The 19,717-nt window shown below is 42.1% G+C and overlaps 1 protein-coding gene and 2 pseudogenes across 1 annotated transcript; all 3 read right to left on the bottom strand.

The window, feature by feature from the left end:
• Positions 1–2,308: 2,308 nt before the first annotated feature.
• On the bottom strand, positions 2,309–8,157 carry VKORC1 (vitamin K epoxide reductase complex subunit 1). Its single transcript, XM_061588367.1, has 3 exons — positions 7,840–8,157; positions 4,946–5,055; positions 2,309–3,603 (listed from the first exon to the last, which is right to left on the bottom strand). Exons 1-3 carry the CDS (start codon positions 8,007–8,009, stop codon positions 3,374–3,376), a joined length of 510 nt encoding a protein of 169 aa, XP_061444351.1. The 5' UTR covers positions 8,010–8,157; the 3' UTR covers positions 2,309–3,373.
• Positions 8,158–15,908: 7,751 nt separating this feature from the next.
• On the bottom strand, positions 15,909–17,562 carry LOC133367495 (uncharacterized; annotated as a pseudogene).
• A 496-nt stretch (positions 17,563–18,058) lies between these two features.
• LOC133367494 (up-regulator of cell proliferation-like) lies at positions 18,059–19,435 on the bottom strand (annotated as a pseudogene).
• Positions 19,436–19,717: the final 282 nt, after the last annotated feature.

The following is a 19,717-nucleotide window of genomic DNA, read 5'->3' as shown; positions in this document are numbered from 1 at the left end:
TCTGAAGCAACTGAGAGGAATCAGATCCAAACCAAAAAGTGTGCACAAGAGAAAACTTTATAAATAATTTTGCTGGTCAAGCGTTGCGCTGCAACAAGGAATTTATTTTACTAATAAGATGCCTTTTTTCTCCCCTCCTCGGTTTTTTTTTTTTTAATTAAGCTGTTACTGACAGCTTCATTCTATGCAGAGTTAGGCATGCCTAAACACAACCCCATTGGTCTGGAATCTCTGCTCAGGATGCTGATGGTCACTGAAATTCAGTCTATACATTTCAGAAGTAAATAAATGGACTTTTGGCACTTATCTCTGCATTAGATGGCTTGGGTTGTTACGACATGGTGATGGAAACTTATTTCCAGATCTGTAAGGTTGACTTCTTATTGTGGCATAAATATTTATGAACAGTGAGCAATGAGGTGAGAGAAAGCTGCAATGCAGAAAATGCATGAATGGGAATAATCAAATACAAGTTTATATGGGAGTAAGTCCCATTAAACCCAATGGAGCTTCTGTGTAGACAGATATTGGATTGCAGCCTAAGAGTACCTTTGTTTCCTTTTAATCCGGGAGAAGTCAGTCGCCCTTGAACACAGGAAGCTGCCTTATAACAAATCAGACCATTGGTCCAGCTAGCTTAGCACTATCTGCCTGACTGGTTGCACACCACTATTTGCCTTTTCCTAATGAAGGAATTTTATCTATTGTCTAATATTGTTTTTAAGATGGTTTTAAAGGATTTTGTTATGCACCTATGTTTTGCTCACCACTTGGGTATTTTTATGAACAAGCTGTGTGTAAATTTTCATATAACATCAACTAATTAAAACCAGCGAAGGGATAAAGAGAAACCATGTATTACTGCTTTGAACTTAGGAATCCAAGAGGCTGCTTCTCCAGATCTCTTTCATCTCATGTTTAATACCTTCTTGGTACAGAGATTTTTCTTTCTGCTAGGACTGCTATTTTAAGTTGCTTGATCAGTTTAATCAAAGCTCTTTTGAGCAGTTGTTACTTTTTAAAATATTCTTGATAAATTGGGAAGCAATTGGGGGGACACCCCATTAATGCCAATACTTATATTTTTAAAAAAGGGATGACAGGCTGCACTTTAGAAAAAAGTAATTCCCTTTTCTCTTTTGCACAGATGGGATGCCTCTTCTAAGATGCTGCTGACTGAAAAACAATGTTTAGAAGAAAAAGTAATGTTTATTTTTGTTCATATGTAACCAGATGCTGATTGAATCAATCCAGACTCTCATGATCAATTGTGATTTCTTGTATTGGGTGACAAGCCCTGCCTTCTGTCTTGGATGACTTTATTGTGTTTTACACACAGTATTATTTCTTCCTTTTGCTTTTGGGATGACAACATTGGTAGCTATACTGTAGTGTCCCCTGCTGTTGGTTGGGAGCATATATGCAGAAGTATAGCTATCATTCCACACTGAAAACAAGTCCTTCACTTTCAACTTTACAGTTTACCCCAACCATGGACAACCTGATGCCCTCTAGATGTTTTGGACAACAACTCTCATCAGTCCCAGCCAGCACACCTGATGGGAGTTGTAGTCCAAAATATCTGGAGGGCATCAGGGTGCTGAAGTCTTCTATATATATTTCCCCCCCAAAACAGATAATTGTAACGTACAAAGAAGTTCTCAGATCTGCTTTGTCTTACTTTCTCTGAAAATGTTAGAGGAGCCTGTAAAGAAAAAGAAGAAAGTGGGCGTTTTCTATCTTTTGCCAGGCCCAGAGAGGGCTTTGGCACCTAAGGCCAAAAATCCAAATTTCCCACCCCACTGTAGTAGTACAAATAGAACAGTAAACTAAATAATTTAGATCGGGGTAGCCAAAGTAGTGCCCTCCAGGTGTTGTTGGACTTCAAATCCCATCAGCCCCTGCCAGCATGGCCAGTGGGCAGATATGATGCGAGTTGGAGCTAGAGATGTGAAGGCCTGGGAAAAAATGGAAAAATTGAAAAAAATGAAGAAAAATGGATTATGGAATGTTTTATTTTAGCATGATAAATAAAATATTTCATTGAATCTTGCCTCCCCCCTTTTTCTCAGTTCTTTTTATGGGAATGGGTGTTTCATGTCTGCTTGACACTGTGGAGGACTAGCAGAGACATAAATCGTTTTCTTTGTTATTAATGTTGATGGTTTCTTCTTCTTTTTAATTGCTTTTTGCCTGCTCCTCATAAACTGGCAAAACAAAAGAGGTTTCTTACAGTTCAGGTTCTTTTAGATCCACTTGTTACAAAAAAAAAGTAAAAATTTTAAAAAGTAAATTCAATTCATAATAATTGTTTGAATAAAATGTACTTTTAATATACCAAATGTGATAACTTTATGCCAAACCGACTTGTACATAATTACATTTGATGTTCCTGAAGTAATAAAGTGACATTCAATCTGTAAGTGCTAATATTGCATTTTTCAATTTTTCCAAAAATTTCATTTTTTTCTGAAAAAATGGGGGAAACGGTTTTTCCATGGCTTCAAAATTTCTGGAAATTTTACATATCTAGTTGGAGCCCTCTGGACAGCCATTCTTTCCTAGTGCTTTCAATTCTAATAAAAACAATTTATAGTTTGCTATCTTTTTAATGGTACGGTGCAATCTGTTTCCTGATGCGAGTTGCCTAATGGAAGGCTCTGCCCTAGCTCCAGTTATGTACAAACTGGTAGTAATTAATGATGGGAAAAACTAAACCATGCTGCAGGCATGAAGATCCATGTTGAATGGTAACCAGTCAAAACTGTAGTTGTCATATTTCGTGTTGAAAGAGGCAACATCTATTCCTCAGTACTTCAGAGCGCACTTCAAAAACTACGCTAGGCACAGTCACAAGCAGGTTCTGCCCAATTTTGAACCTTGTAACAGACATAACGGTTCTCAATTCAACACCAGCAACATTTTTTTAAGTTATCAGGAATTACTATATTTGTACAAATTGGTTTTTATACAATTTTTTTAAAAAAAAAGAATTATAAAAATAAGTTTTGTATTTAAAAAAGGAAGGACTAGATTTTGATACATATCAGTAGATCAGCAGAACTAAAGATAGCATCCTTAAGCTCCAAACTGAAGGTTCATATGCTAATTTAATGGAATCTGAAGGGTCAGACAAGTGGAATGCTAATCTCATTGATCTGAGGGAAGAGGGTGACAAGGATGGTTTCCAAGCTGGAAGAGCATACTAGTGTTATACTAAAAGACACTGGGTTGGATCTAGACTAAGACAGCTGTGCTTAGTTCCCACTTTAATCTGGATCCAACCCAAAGCTTATGGAAACACCAGAGACAGGCGAGACCCATGCAAAGTAAAGCCCTTGCAGGACTGTCCGGCCCAACATGTCGCCTTCGATCACTGCCTCTTGGCTTTGGTCATGCAGACCTCCCAAGTCTGGTTGAGGTAGCCAAATCGTTTGTAGTTGAGAAAGAGGAGGGCAAAGTTGAGGATGTAGGTGCTGACACAAACCACACAGAAGTCGTAGAGCACAAAGAAGAGGATGTAGGCCAGGTAGAGCGAGCCAGCAATGGACACTACTGAAGAGCCCAGCAGAGAAATGGCCGCCAGACCACTGTTGGAGAGGCCTGTGAGGATGAAGGTGCCTGAGTTATTTTGTGTTCAGCTGCAGATGGGGAAATTATGCTGGCAAACCAGGAATTTGAAGCCAAAAGCAGAATCAACTGTCTACCTCTCACTCACTCATCCATTCCCAACTATGCATTTTAAGTCCTCACTTTTGAATCATATGAAGGAATTTAACAACACAAGAGGGAACTGCAACAAAATGTTGCAGAGTATCCTCCCTTGTAAAAGGAGTGTTCTATTCAGGGTTCCAGCCAGCCATTCCTTACAGGCAGGGCATTCCTTCCCCCCCCCCGTCCCTCTACATTGTGTGGCTACTGAACATGCTCAATTCTCTCTGAACTGTTTTTTGGGGGAAGTTTCCCCCTTACGTTTGTGTTTTTAGATTTGTGTGTACAGATCTGCAAACTCTAGACTTTCTGCCTGTTTGTCAATATCTTCCTTTCATTTCTCAGGGGCCCGATTTTGGCTCCATTTCTGTCAGCCCTCTTCTTCCAGGGTTTTATGGTGCACCAAGGCCTAAAAGGTGCTATTACTGCCACCTACTGACAACTAAAAAAACCACAATCTAATCACAATGGACTGCCTTAAAGTCGATCCTGACTTATGGCAACCCTATGAATAGGGATTTCATGTTAAGCGGTATTCAGAGGGGGTTTACCATTGCCTCCCTCTGAGGCTAGTCCTCCCTAGCTGCTAGGGCCTGCTCAGCTTCCCACAGCTGCACAAGCCAGCCCCTTCCTTGCCCGCAACTGCCAGCTGGGGGGCAACTGGGTCCTTGGGACTATGTAGCTTGCCCACGGCTGCCCAGGTGGCAGGGCATGTAACCCCTGAGCCACTCACTGTGGGGGTGAACTTTAGCTGGCCCTTTACACCCAGGAGACACAAGTGGGGATTTTAACACAGACTCTGGACTCCCAGCCAGGCTCTCCTCCCCACTGTGCTATACCAGCTATTTCTAATCACAATAGACCAACTAAATTACAGACTTGCAAAAAACTCCAAATGGCAGAGAAAAAACTAGAATCTGCAAACCACAGTCCCTAAGAAGGACTCCCAAGTCACCAACAGGGGCTCCTCTATCGGCCTGTCAGCGCTTCCCACCTATGTTCATTTTTAGAGAGAGATGGACCTGTTGGTGCAGGACATGCCACCATAAATAATTATAGGGGACAAAATGTGCAGCTAGATTTTTCCTCTGCAGAAAATCACAAAGACCTAGTGTTGGACTGGACACTGTGGCACGTAAGGTCTATAAGGGGCCTGTAGCAACACCCACATACAGGTAGTCACACACACATACATGTGTTCTCTTTAACACACCCGCATACATGCGTCACTCACCCAGAAGGATTTGCAGGATGTAGAAAGCAATCCCAAATATACTATTCGGCTGGTTGAACACACTATGAGGTCCCAAGAACCCTGCCACCAAGCCAAAGCCACGACCCCACCTGTAGGAATGAAGGAAGGGGTAGGGGAAAATGTTGGAGAGTGTTAGCAATAATAACAGTAATAACCATACTTAGTCTTTATAGAAGAATATGGATTGTCCAAGATCATCCAGTAGCAGTGTCTGTTTGGTTTGCTGCCCAAGGCCACGTCTTGCACAGAGACTAGACTAACATAATGCAGTATCTTACGTTTCAAATCTTTTACAGACTGCAGTAGGACCGCTCTGTGTTGCCTCTAGCGTTCACAGGGGGCATGTGATCCCTCCCACAAAGCTGTCCACAGCCAATTAATAAGGGGTCAATCACCCCGGTTCTATCCTTCCCGGCTGTTTGCAGAAGGTTACTGGAAACTCCACCTGCGTCAGCCAACAATTTTCCCCCTTCTCTTCTGCCACCCGTAACAGACCCCTTTCTCAACTTGTGCGGGAAAAAATTTCAGAAAATCAATCAGGGCTTTTCCAGGGGGACTAAAACAACAACAAAGAACCTCCAGCTCACATACTTCATTAGGCCTCCCCATTTGTCCAGTGGCATGATTTGGCCCAAACCACCCTCACCTGCCCATCACCTGATGCCACATGACCTCAGGCACATGACCCACAGGGCCAAATGGGAAAGAATCAGAAGCATACTCTAAGTGTGCTCCTGGGTTTTCTTTTCCAGCTGCTGATAAAATTTGGTGTTATGTGAATTTAGTTTTTCTGTTGCTCTGCAGTTGCAGCTTGCGTTCAAGCCATGGCTAGAAAGGAAGACACAGAGGAACGGTCAAAATGATCTTCCAGTTCTTCATCTGAAGTTGAATCACCTGTCGTCAGGTGACCAGCCACCAGCCAGATCCAATTCCCCCGTTCCTGGGCTAAGGGGAAGTGAGAACCAGTGCACTGTAGCAGGCAGAATGTTGGGCTCAAACAGGGAAGATGCGGGTTCAAATCCTGACTCAACTATGAAATTCAAAGGGCACTGTCTCTCAATTTAACTCACTTACGAGGGCTGCTGTGAGGGTAAAAATGGGGAAAACCTTCAAAGCAAGGGGCCGATAGAAAGTCCTGAACTGGAAGTCCATGAGTTGAAGCGGAAACAGGCAGCGTATTAAAAGGGAGGGAATAAAAGGGAGAAGATGTAGAATCCATAGTTTTCTGTATTATATGCGATTCTTAGAGATCCTGCATCCAAGGCCTAGTTCTCACTGAGGTGGTAGTGAACATCTGGACTGCACCACTTCAGATTGTGGTGTGGGGGGATTGATATTACTGAATACTCTATAAACTCTCCACCTAACACATGATTAAGAAACCTGTGGTCCTCCAGAAGCTGCTGGACAACTCCCATCATCCCAGACCATTGGCCATACGGTATAGGTCTGATGGGAGTTGGAGTTCAACAACAGAGGGCCAAAGATTGTCCACCCCTGATCTAATACCAGCTGGGTTCTAAGCCTACCCTTCTTCCCGATGTGACAACATGCAGGTTTTTTTTTTTTAATGAAGTAGGATTTCAAACATGTGAATCCACAGGCTTACTATCCCAGGTCAAATTCCCAACAGATCTGATGAGGTCTTGAATCCTTTCTCCGTAGTGAGAAGAGACATTTAGGGCAAAAGCCCATGTGTAAAATACAGAATCCCTGCTCCTTAATTCCAGGAGTGCAAAGTCAGCAGTGTGGTTATTTAGTGGAGGATGGGAATATATTTTACAGATACTGAGGTTACTTTGCTAGATCAGATTAAGATCACTGTAGCCCAGCGTTCTATCTCCTGCAAAGGACGCTCAAATGCTCCACCATGTTAGTTCACACATTCCTATCTTTCAAAATGGATTCTGGATCGTTGTCCTAACACAAATTAAGATCTTGCCACGAGAACTGGGGTATAGGGTTGCCAGGTTCCTGGCCTGAGACTGATCCTGTATCTTTAGGAGAAGAGAAAGTCAGCCAAGTGCAGGTGTTCTTGCAACACCATAATGGGAAAAACCACAAGGTGGAATTTTCCCTTCTCCCTGCACAACTTTTAAAGATACAGAAGACCTCTTGGAGGCTGGGACTGGCAACCAAGAGGTCTTCTGTATCTTTCAAAGTTGCGCAGGGGGAAGGGAGAATTCCACCTTGTGGTTTTTCCCATTACAGGGTCGCAAGAACACCTGCACTTGGCTGACTTTCTCTTTTCCTAAAGATACAGGATCAGTCTCAGACCAGGAACCTGGCAACCCTACTGGGGTACAACCCAAAGAAACCAAGCATATTGCGCACTTTAAATTCCCCTGGACTAAATAATTTACGAAAGCTGCAAGTCCTTTTGACTTAAAGCTGCAACCCCCACTCACGGATATCAGTGGGACTTCGTTCCAAATAAACATGCAGTTGCACAGGATCGCGTTGAACGGCTGCAATCCTATCCCCACTTGGGAAAAAATGTAAATGGACTGCCTTCAAGTCGATTCGGACTTATGGCGACCCTATGAATGGTAATCGGCATTCAGAGGTGGTTTATCATTGCCTCCCTCTGAGGCTGAGAGGCAGTGACTGGCGCAAGGTTACCCAGCGAGCTTCATGGCTGTGTGGGGATTCGAACCCTGGTCTCCCAGGTCGTAGTCCAACACTCTAACTAACCTCTACACCACACTGGCTCTCATCCCCACCTACTTGGGAGTAAATCCCAGTGGGACCTATTTCTAAATAAGCATGCGCAGGATCGGGCTGTGTGGAAGGGGTCTATCCTGATCCCTCTAGGGCGCAAACACAGGAGGCCTCAGAACCCACAGCTGAAGAAGTGGAGCGGGAGCATTCACCTGGAAGTGAAGACGCGGGAGCAGCTGACTGCAGCGCTGATATCACACATCGCCTGGTAGGCGGCGTCGCGCTCCTTCGAGGTCTCCACGTGGAAGGCGTAAACAGACAGCACCAACCCCGCCGCGCAAAGCAGCAGCCGGGCCGCGCGCTCCCAGCCGGGCACTGCCATCCTGCCCCAAGCAAGCAGGAGCCGCTTCCCCCTTACGACGGCAACGCCGCACCGCGCCTTCCAGACCGCCAAGTTGACACTAGGCCGTTCCTTATTGCGCAATGAGCCTGCCAATCAGGTGCTACCACCATTCAGGAAGCAGCGGACGGCAGGAACCTAAGCAAGGCATGCTGGAAGTTGTCGTCAATATGGAAGGTTTGAGGGCGGAGTAGACTTTGAGTCGTTACGTGTACACCCGCCCCCTCACTCTCCCGAAGTCCACGAACGCTTGTGCTTCACCCGTACTGCTACTGTGCAAAGTTTGTTCTGAACCTATTAAGTGGGTTTACAACAGCAGCGTTATGATACTTGAGGTGTTTTTTTTAATTTGAAGTATTTCTGTTCCACCTAAAATGATGTTCTCAGGAAGCTGACAACAGAAATAAAAACAAAAACAAATTAAGAATCCATACAATTAATCGTTCGATCTTATGCATGGCTACTCAGAATCAAACTCCACAGAGTGCAACGGTGGTTACTCCCTGGTAAATGTGTACAGGATTGCAGCCTTAATCATTAAAATATATAAAAACAGCATAATAAATAGCCCAGAGAAAGTTAATTTCCAGCAGGGACATATTAAAAGGTTTGGACAAATAAAGAGGATCAGGCATTCAATGGCTACTAGTCATGATGGCTATGTACTACACACAATGTGCTTTGCTTCTCCAGGATCCTTCCTGTTTGGACTTCTGCAATGCATGTACTGTATCCAGGGGGGAGGGGGGGTTGGTAAAAAATGAAGTGGCCGTTCTTTGGATGTTCCCACCAGGTGAGATGTTGTGGGTGACTACTGGGGAAAGAGCCTTTTCGGTGGTGTCACTCACACTTAGCAGATGTGAGAAGCCTTTGGCCTGCCAGATGTTACTGAACTACAACTCCCATCATCTTTCACCATTTGTCATGCTTTCTGGGGCTGATGAGCCCTATACCCGCCCTATAGAATATCCTTCTGAGAGAGACTCTTCTGGCTGGCATCTACTTTGATGTCATCTCAGTTCCACCAGGAGAAGACCTCATGAACATATTTCCATGTTGGGTTTTTTATAAATATTTTTATTGTTATGTGCCTTCAAGTCGATTTTGACTTATGGTGACCCTATGAATCCGTGACCTCCAATAGCATGTCGTGAACCACCCTGTTCAGATCTTGTAAATTCAGGTCTGTGGCTTCCTTGATGGAATCAATCCATCTCTTGTTTGGCCTTCCTCTTTTTCTACTCCCTTCTGTTTTTCCTAGCATTATGGTCTTTTCTAGTGAATCATGTCTTCTCATGATGTGTCCAAAGTATGATAACCTCAGTTTCATCATTTTAGCTTCTAGTAACACCCAATTATTTGTCTTTTTCGCAGTCCATGGTATGGCCAAAGCTCTCCTCCAACACCACATTTCAAATGAGTTGATCTTTCTCTTACCCACTTTTTTCACTGTCCAACTTTCACATCCATTCATAGAGATCGGGAATGCCATGGTCTCAATGATCCTGACTTTAGTGTTCAGTGATACATCTTTGCATCTGAGGACCTTTTCTAGTTCTCTCATAGCTGCCCTTGCCAGTCCTATCCGTCTTCTAATTTCTTGACCATTGTCTCCGTTTTGGTTAATGACTGTGCCAAGGTATTGATAATCCTTGACAAGTTCAATGTCCTCATTGTCAACTTTAAAGTTACATAAATCTTCTGTTGTCATTACTTTAGTCTTCTTGCCGTTCAGCTGTAGTCTTGCTTTTGTACTTTCCTCTTTAACGTTCATCAGCATTAGTTTCAAATCATTACTGGTTTCTGCTAGTAGTATGGTATCATCTGCATATAATAAATTATTGATATTTCTCCCTCCAATTTTCACACCTCCTTTATTTTGGTCCAATCCCACTTTCCGTATGATAAGTTCTGCATATAGATTAAACAAATAGGGTGATAAAATACACCCCTGTTTCACACCCTTTTCCGATTGGTCCTTACAGTAGCCTCTTGTGCAGAGTATAGGTTGCACATCAGGACAATCAGATGCTGTGGCACCCCCATTTCTTCTAAAGCATTCCATAGTTTTTCATGATCTACGCAAAGGCTTTGCTGTAATCTCTAAAGCACAGGGTGATTTCCTTCTGAAATTCCTTGGTCCGTTCCATTATCCAACATATGTTTGCAATATGATCTCTGGTACCTCTTCCCTTTCTAAATCCAGCTTGGACATCTGGCATTTCTCACTCCATATATGGTAAGAGCCTTTGTTGTAGAATCTTGAGCATTACTTGCATGGGATATTAAGGCGATAGTTCAATAACTGCTGTATTCCCTGGGATCCCCTTTCTTTGGAATTGGGATGTATATGGAACGCTTTCAGTCTGTGGGCCATTGCTTTCTTTTCTATATGAGTTGACAGATTTTAGTCAAAATTTGGACAGATTCAGTCACAGTAGCTTGTAGCAACTCTATTGGTATGCCATCTGTGCTTGGTGATTTGTTTCTTTTAAGTATTTTACTTTCACCTCACATTCTAAAATTTCTGGTTCTTCATCATATGGTTCCTCCATGAATGAATCTGTCATCCTGGCATCTCTTTATAGAGTTCTTCAGTGTACAGTATTGCTTCCATCTTCCTTTTATGTTATCTCGGTCAGTCAGTGTGTTCCCCTGTTGATTATTCAACATCCCTACTGCTGGTTTAAATTTCCCTTTAATTTCTCGAATCTTTTGGAATAGGGCTCTTCTACCTTTTTTGTTGTGCTCTTCTATTTCTATACGATAACTATTGTAATAGTTCTCTTTGTCCCTACGTACTAGTTGCTGTATTGTTGCATTTAGAGTTCTAACCATGTTTCTATCTCCTTTTGCTTTTGCTTTCCTTCTCTTTAATCATTTTAAGAGTTTCTTCAGTCATCCATTGAGGTCTTTCTCTCTTTTTTAACTAGAGGTATTGTCCTTTTGCATTCTTCCCTGATAATGTCTCTGACTTCAGTCCATAGTTCTTCTGGTTCTCTGTCAACTAAGTTTAAAACCTCAAATCTGTTCCTTATTTGATCTTTATATTCTTCTGGGATGTTACGCATATATAAATAACAGGTGGTGTATTTGTGTGTTTGATCAGGATTCAGACACTAGCGTGCAGGCTGTTTCTTTGTTTGTTTTACCCTTTCCTGTTGTGCAATGCATTCACACACCCCAGGTACTGTTTACCAAGGGAGAGCCGCAGCTTCCTTCCTTGGGTGGGAGACAGCAAAGTTTGGGGAGAGAATTTCAGAAGGATCATGGTGCCAAGGAAAGGGGTTTAAAAAGCTCTGCCCTGTATGACTGGAACCCAATCCTGATCACATGCCCGCCCCTCGCCCACTTATCTATTTATTTATTTATTTAAAAGGGACCTCAGATCAATCATTAACATTGCCTTTTTTTGGGTAGGGACTTTTTTGGGTTGGGATTGTGAACATGCAAGGACTTGCTAGACAGGCTTTTACTGGACTCTGTGAGGTGATCCAGGAAAACAAAAACTCTTATTTTCTTATTTGCCAACAGGTCCAGCCTTCATTAAAATGTAAAAAGTAAGGCTTTTTACTTGTTGACACCAGGAGATTTATATAAGGAAAACCATACAGGCAATATTCTACACAATTACTCATGGTCATATATGTGAATAAGGCACTTATTCTTCGAGTGTTGTCCATTTGTAGACAAAAGAGTATACAAGAGGAAGATATCTGCAGATGTGGGAGAACCCGAATATTTGCAGTACAAAAAATCTTTAAAGAAAAAAACTTAAAGGGGGGGGGAAACAGTCACAAAAAGCAGGTCAATGCGAACTGAGCATTTCCGTAGGCATGAAATGTTGACTTTTGGGCAGCAGCACAGAAAATTTTGTGGGGGGAAGAGACAGAGAAAGGATTGGAATATACTGACAGAGGGCATGGCTGGCACAGTGATCAGGAGCACTCCACAATGCAATTTTCTTCCAAGGTCCCATGTGTAAGAAGTAAACCTGTTACTACTTTCCAATGTCCTGACTATAGTGAACGCACTGGGAGAACAAACACTTGGTACTTATTTCTAAATGTTTTAAAGATTACATTGTAGTTTATTAATATTTAACTTTAAACATATAGTACTTTGGTTCTCGCTGCTTTGCATTTATTCTGCACTCACTCACTCACTCACTCACACCCCTGCGTCTCTGTACAACAACCCTGTGTCACCACCACAAAGTGTCTTGGCTACAGTCCTGCTTTAATTCAACACTGAATGTTTTATGAACATGTGCAGAGTTCTTCTCACCACTGCACAGCCGCAACCAGCTTTCCCCCCATCAGTCTACCAGACAAGCAGGGAGGAGACGATATTTCCAGGCAGGCATTTACTTTTTAAAACACTAATTGCAATTCATTGCTTCTACAGCACTATGTACTTGGAAGGTAAACTAGGCCCAAATGTGTATATAGCAGCAGGTCTGGTCTAATCCATTTGTGTGTGTGTGTTTATAAAATTAACTGCTTGTGTGGGAATGATTCAGTGATTGCCGTAAGGACTAGTAACTTAGCCCTTTGCACAGCTGGGTCTGGACAGCCAATATGGTATGGTGGGTGGCTAGTAGTGCACTAGGACTGAGGATACCAACCCACCTCACATAGCTGTTGTGTAATGAGGATAAATACACGTTCGCTGCCTTGAACTCCTTAGAAGAAAAGTGAACAATTGTTTTAATAATATAGTTCTACATTATTTTATTTTTGAAAAAAACCTGGTTGCTCCCAGACACAACTCACTTTTGAAATGTACACTCTGCACTAAAACAGGCAGTTCCACAGTAGCCTCCACCTTCTAGGTTTGCCCATTGGCTAGGGCTTCATGTTCTTATTTTGCCATCCTCCCAAGAACCCTGTGACAAATTCATCATTTCCAGTTTAGATTGAAGGTAGGATTACTGATGTGTTCATACATGGCCAAAATATTGCAAGCAGACTGGTCTGTACAAGTTGAGAAAGTAGTTTTTGAATGGGTACTTTCAGCTTACGTACCATAAATCTGCATCTTTAAAAGTTGCCACAAGCCTCTTTGTTGTTTTTCTTGCGAGAGATTTGAACACTGCTACCCCTCTGAACGTCTTTACAGGGGGTGCCATTCTCCACCTATATCCACATTACTTAAATGTGCGCACAAAATTACATCAGAGCTCTTCTGACTCTTGAGGTTCATGAGCTGACAAAGAGCTGAGTACAGGTGACTGCCACCTCCAGCTTCACAGGGGACAACAGAAAGGACACTACTTTCTCACAGCTCATGTGATCCTTTATTTTTTAGAAAGTCTTAAGGAAAGTAGTACCCTGCCCAACTTACTCTAAAACAGGGCACAGAGTGGTAAGCAGCGGTAACGCAGCCGAAGCTCTGCTCACGGATGGAGTTCGATTCCAACCGAAGGAAGAAGTTGAATCTCCGGTAAAAGGGGTCGAGGTCCACTCAGCCTTCCATCCATCTGTGGTCGGTAAAATGAGTACCCGGCATATGCTGGGGAGGTAAAGAAAGGCTGGGGAAGGAACTGGCAATCCCACCCCATAGATACGGTCTGCCTAGTAAACGTCGCAAGATGTCACCCTAAGAGTCGGAAATGACTCGCACTACAAGTGCGGGGACACCTTTACCTTTACCTTTAGGAAATCTGTAGCCCTCCAGATGTTGCTGAACTACGCCCATCCCTCTCCCTTGGCTGTACTAGCTAAGGTGCGGGGAGTCCAGCAGCATCTGGAAGGCCACAAGATTCCACACCCCATTCTTTCTGGATTCCAATGAGAGGGCAAAGGTATTGGTAAAACTAATGAGCATCAGGCATTTCACTGTAATAATTAACGTTTATAAAGTTGACTAACTAGGTTCTGGCTGTTCTAGATCAATTCATACACAGGTGCTGTGTACGCATAATGCATAGCCACCACCACATTTCTGACTGTAGGCATAGTTAAACTATGAAATTTGTTGCCCAAGATATAGTGATGTTTAACAACTGGGATGGCTTTAAAGTTTAGACAAATTCATAGAGGATAATGAAGTTGATTGGCGCGAAGGTTTGGGACAGACAAAAGGAAATATTTCTTCATACAGCACACAGTTTAACTATGGAATTTGCTCCCACAGAGGTAGTGATGACCACCAATTTGGATGGCTTTAAACAATTTTTTTGTGATGATAAGGCTATCAGCGGCTGCTAGCCAAAATGACAATGTTCTACCTCCACTGTTGGTGGCAGTATATCTCTGAACAGCAGTTGATGGGAATCACAAGTGGGCTGTTGCAGTCAGATTGTGCTTTTGGACCTGTCATAGGCTTCTGGTTGGCCACTGTGAGAACAGGATGCTGAACGAGATTTTGGCCTGATCCAAGAGAACTCTTATTGTATTCTTAGCCTAAGGCTGCAATCCGATACACACTGACCTGGGAGTAAGTGCCATTGAACCCAATGAAGCTTCCTTCTGAGTAGACATGTATTGGTTTTCAGCCTAAATCAGGCCTGGAGCATATTTTGTAGTCCAGATGCCCGTGAGCATATGCAAAGTGCTGTTCACTCACCAATTCCCTCCACCCACCCAAGATTATAGAGCAGTAGCATGGGCAGGAGAGAGAAACTGCCAGACTGGCATGTCTACCACTTCTCCTTTAAACAGGTAAAAATCTAATGATGACTATTAATAATTTCTATGTGGAATGCAAATTATGTTCTCAGTCATCAGAGCAACCCTGTGATGCCGTTCAATATTACCCATTCCTATTTTTCAAGTGGAGGGAGAGAAGGGGGGGCTATTGATGCAGTAACACAGACATGGTTAAGCTATAGACTGAGCTCCATCTTACAGGCTAGGCTTTATACATTAAGAAATAATTTATTGAGTACTTACTAATATGGAGGAAGAACCCATAAAAAGAACAAACAAAGCAGTCGCTATGTTTTTGTTTTTACTTTCTGTAATAGCATTTTAAGGGTTTTTAATTATTTACATATAGGTAACAAAATAAACATAATTTTCCATAGCGTAGTAAGTACTAAAAACGTACAATCAATGAGTAAAGGGTGGAAACAATGATGCACATTATTTGTGATATACAAAGGTTTACAAAACACATATATCCTTTTTCATATATTTTTCCTATTCCTTTATAATAATGTATATAAACAATGTGGGTAAATATTCTATTGAATCTTGTTCCAAAACATGATAAACACCACTGTTCTACAAACCTATTTACTTGTCCATTTTTTTCTCTTCTAAGGTATGTCAGTTTTAACATTAATATTGTCTCCCAGACTTTATTAAACCAGTCCAAAATTAATGGGGCATCTTTCTTTTTCCATACCTTTGCAATAGTTATTTTTGTTACTGTCAAGATTTGAAATAATTTCTAAATCAGATTCTAGAATTATACCATCAATAATACTTTAGGGTCATTTGGTAAAGATATGTCTGAGATTATTTTGCACACATTGGTCCAATATACTTGTATCACAGAGCAGCTCCAAAATATATGTAGACAATCTGTAGTTGCTATGTTTTGTAATGCACACCGTCTACAGGCAGTCTTTTAAAAAATACACCGGTCAAGTTTGAGACAACTGTATGCCCTGTCCTAGAAAACAGAGTTTGCATATTTTTTTATATGTAGATTTTAAATGCACTTAAGGCTGGCATGTAGGGTGCAGATAAACAAACTGCTATATTGGGTACATGGCAGTATAATAGCTCTGGTTGTTTGCCCTTTAAAAGTATCCTTTTTTTGTTGACCACTGCATACACAGTGTCCACAATAGTGCAGATTAAAAAAACAAACATCCTTAATGATAGGTTGGTGTTCACTAAAGGTACAAGGTGAAAATGCCAGCAGCTGCTACTTATTATTACATATTAAAAGCTTCTTGGATAATCTCCATGCTTGCTTCTTGGTTATTTTCTTCCAGTCCTCAGGGAGATCTGCAGGGACAGCTGCATAATATTCGGCATGCTGTTGACTGAACTTCTTGAACACAAATTTCCAGTAGTCTGAGGCTGTGATGCTGAATGCGCCAATCCAGATAATACTGGCAATACATATTATAGGGATGCCACTCTCCATTTGTGTCCATGTTACTGAACTGGGTATTTGAGAGAACAGCAGAGAAGCATAAGGAATATACCAGAATATACGGTTTCTAATCCCCCTAACCCTTGAGGCCGATGAACTGATGCAAAATGTTCCTGGTGACTGCCACCTCCAGCTTCACAGGGGGCTACATAGAAGGGACACCACTTCCCACAGCCAAACACTCGCTTGAATATCTCATCGTGGGGCTTGAACAGAATGTTGGAAAGTATCATCTCAACATTAATCTTAAACTGCTGTAAAACAATTCCTTCTATCAGGAATATAGGCCAGTATTTCAGCTGAGAAAGATCCAGCTTTGGCAGTATTGTTAAACAAAATGACATCCAAAGGATTCTTGGAAATTACAAGCTCTTCACTCATCTCTTGGCAAAAACACTCCAAGAATTCAGACAAACCTGTCATTTGTTTTGCACAGATCTCCAGGGCATCTCTTGTTTATCACAGAGGATAGGATTCCTCTCTCCAAGACTGCCAAGTCCTTTCTGTGCCTGTAATGGTCCAAAAAGTGTGCCTGTATCCGAGATTTCACAAATATTTCATAGTGGCTTTTGTACTTCACATAGGCATCAAAAATTTCCTCTTCTAGCAACGTCTTCTGCATAGTGAATTGAAAGAAACTGTGACTCCCATACTGAATAGATTGCCCACTGCTGAGAATAACTATTGCTATACAAGTCCCTTGTTGAGGTAATTCATCAGAGCTTGTCTCAGACACAGATCACAAAAATCTTTAGGCAAGCATCCTTCTCAAAGTAAAGGTCTTTGAAGATGGAGAAATATTGAGATTAGAGGATTTCCAGAAGTTGATAAGGATTGTTTGTCTAGATTCTAGAAGAAGTCATTATGTATCTTCTGAAAAGCATCAGCAGCCTCTCTCAGGATGAAGTATTTCAGATCCACTTCAAAGTGAATGAATGAATGAATGTTTCTGAAAATCATTTTCTTGAAGTCTCAGATTATCCTCAACAATTCCCGGCAATATATTTCATCATAGTCTCCTTTTGTACCGACTTTCTATCTTACGTAATTCTTACAAACTTCAATCCAGGGACATGGCAGCATTCTCTATTTCACCTATATAATCCTTGAATAGACTGTTTATTTTTCTCATGAATGATGTTTCTAGATATTCATTTTTCATGGTGAAATGTGTCCTGCCGTCACCTGACAAGCAGAATAACTTCTGGGAGATCTGATTGGCCAAGCTGCCTCAACATTCCAGATCTTTTCTGAGCTGATGGAATATGTCTGCATGAATCTGACGATGAATTAAACTACTAGGTGCCAACACTTATAAGGTTTCCTTCCACATTTTCTCAAACCCCTGTTCCAGTTCCTCAGGATTCAGTTTGTGTTCCTTCGCTTTACACTCTAAGAGCTTGTTCACCTTCCCTTCCATGGTTTTAAAGTACTTGGTCTGTAGATGTCAATTGTACTCTGTCCTTTACATATAAGAATTGCCTCCTGCCACTTGCTAATTGAATAACTCTCCAGCTAGTTCTGAAGAAACTTCACACTTCTGATTAAGCCTTTTGGCATAGTGGTTAAGGTGCTGGACTACGACCTGGGAGACCAGGGTTCAAATCCCCACACAGCCATGAAGCTCACTGGGTGACCTTGGGCCAGTCACTGCCTCTCAGCTTCAGAGGAAGACAGTAAACCCCCTCTGAATACCGCTTACCATGAAAACCCTATTCATAGGGTCGCCATAAGTTGGGATCAACTTGAAGGCAGTCCATTTCCATTTACCATACTTTACTATCAGGTGCAAGCTTTCTTCACCACTTTCAAAATAGCTCTGTATGCACTGTAACATTTTTTGCTCTCCAGCATGCAATTCCTGATAAGCCTCAAAGTTTAATTTATCTAATGCACCAGCCTCTATTTTTTTTCTCCTAAGGATTCATTCTGAGCTGAAGTTTCAGCTTTGGACACATGAGATACATCTCCTTCCACAAATCCCATTCCCATTCTGAATACATAACTGAGAGTTGGTTATAAGCATCAGCTACAAGGCTGTTATGGAAGCTGAAGATAAAGTTTTCATGTTTTACAGCATTCCACAGGCTCTTCACCCATTCAACAAACTGGGGAATGTCTTTAGAGGGTCTGTTTTGTGAACAGGTTCTCATGAATTCAAACAGGTACCTTTTCAACTCTGATACACTCTCACTGTATCCCATATTCATTGCAGCTATGGGTGGAACCCCGTACCACAGGCCAGGGATGTACCAGTTGTGTTTTTCTAGATTGTATTCCATAATATCTGAAAAGGATATTTCCCTGTGTTGTTTCTCCATCCTTGCTGCATCTTTGGTCATTTCATTGAGCTGTTCCAGGAGGTGCTTTCTATCCCTCATGTTCTGGCAGACACATCACTGACATTCTGATGCACAAACTGGCAGCTGGACTTGTGCCCAGTTTCCTCCATCCTCAGAAATGTATGGACTACTATTTGCAGGATGTCCCTCATTTCAGTGGCATTCTCCATGGTCAGGTTAACTATTGTTATGTCACTGAGCCCAATCACCAGGGTGGCCAGCTCACTGTCATGGTCATAAGTATCCTCCAATTTGGCCAGCTCAGGGGCTTTCAAACTTTCCGTATCAATCACTAGAATGAAATCACAACCAAGTTCTTGCTTCAACTCCTCTGTGACTCTAAGGAGTGTCATGAATGCTTCCAGCATACTTCGCCCACTGCTGACTGCAAATTACAATCCAAATATGGTATTGAGGAGGATGGACTTGCCAGTACTCTGTACACCAAGAACAGTTAGAACTTGCATCCTGGATTTTCCTCCAAGCTTGGCATGGAGCTCTGTCAGAACATCAGTTACCCATTACAGAGGGATATTAGATGCATCTTCATCAATTAGCTCCGTCGGAAATCCTTCCAGCATCAGGTCAGCAGCTATCTGTGGGAGGTGGACAAACTGCCTTGCATTCTTTGTGATGTTACCTTACTTCACCACCATGTATTCTCCTCATAAGACTGACCCAGCTCACGCATAAAGTGTTCCACCCTTAAGGAACTGGTGGAAATTAATTCATCCAGCTGTGCTAGTTGTAGATCATTTCCACTGGTGTGACATTTCTCTTGATATTGTTCTCATAATTTTGAAAGGGTTGCCCTCACAACACGATCTAAACTGAACTTCATTTCAGAAAGTAACGTTTCTCCACTGGCCAAGATTATGTATTCCATTAATAAATTTTGTTAGCCCATTAGCAAGGTCACATTGATTCTGCTGAACCCACAAGCCTACCCATTTCTCCCTTACCTGAGATTTGTAATCTTCTGTTGGTGTGGCTGCTTGTCCTCACATCCTGCACTGCTCTTTCTCTGCTTTGGCTACATTTCTCCACAAGTCTCCCTGGAGTTTCAGCATTTCCTTCTTGTAGCTTGCAACATCTTCTATTTCCTCAATGATTTCCCTGGTATGCAAAGACCCATTGTTACAGTCCTTTGTATCCTCATATATCTGGATCCCCAGTTCTTGGCTTATGTTGGCCATTCTATATTCACTCCTTTTTGGTGGGAGTTCACTATGT

Source organism: Rhineura floridana, chromosome 11 (genome assembly GCF_030035675.1).
Source record: "Rhineura floridana isolate rRhiFlo1 chromosome 11, rRhiFlo1.hap2, whole genome shotgun sequence".
Classification (NCBI taxonomy): Eukaryota; Metazoa; Chordata; class Lepidosauria; order Squamata; family Rhineuridae; genus Rhineura; species Rhineura floridana.
Note: the sequence above shows the minus strand (reverse complement) of the source record. Positions and strands in the feature narration are given on the sequence as shown.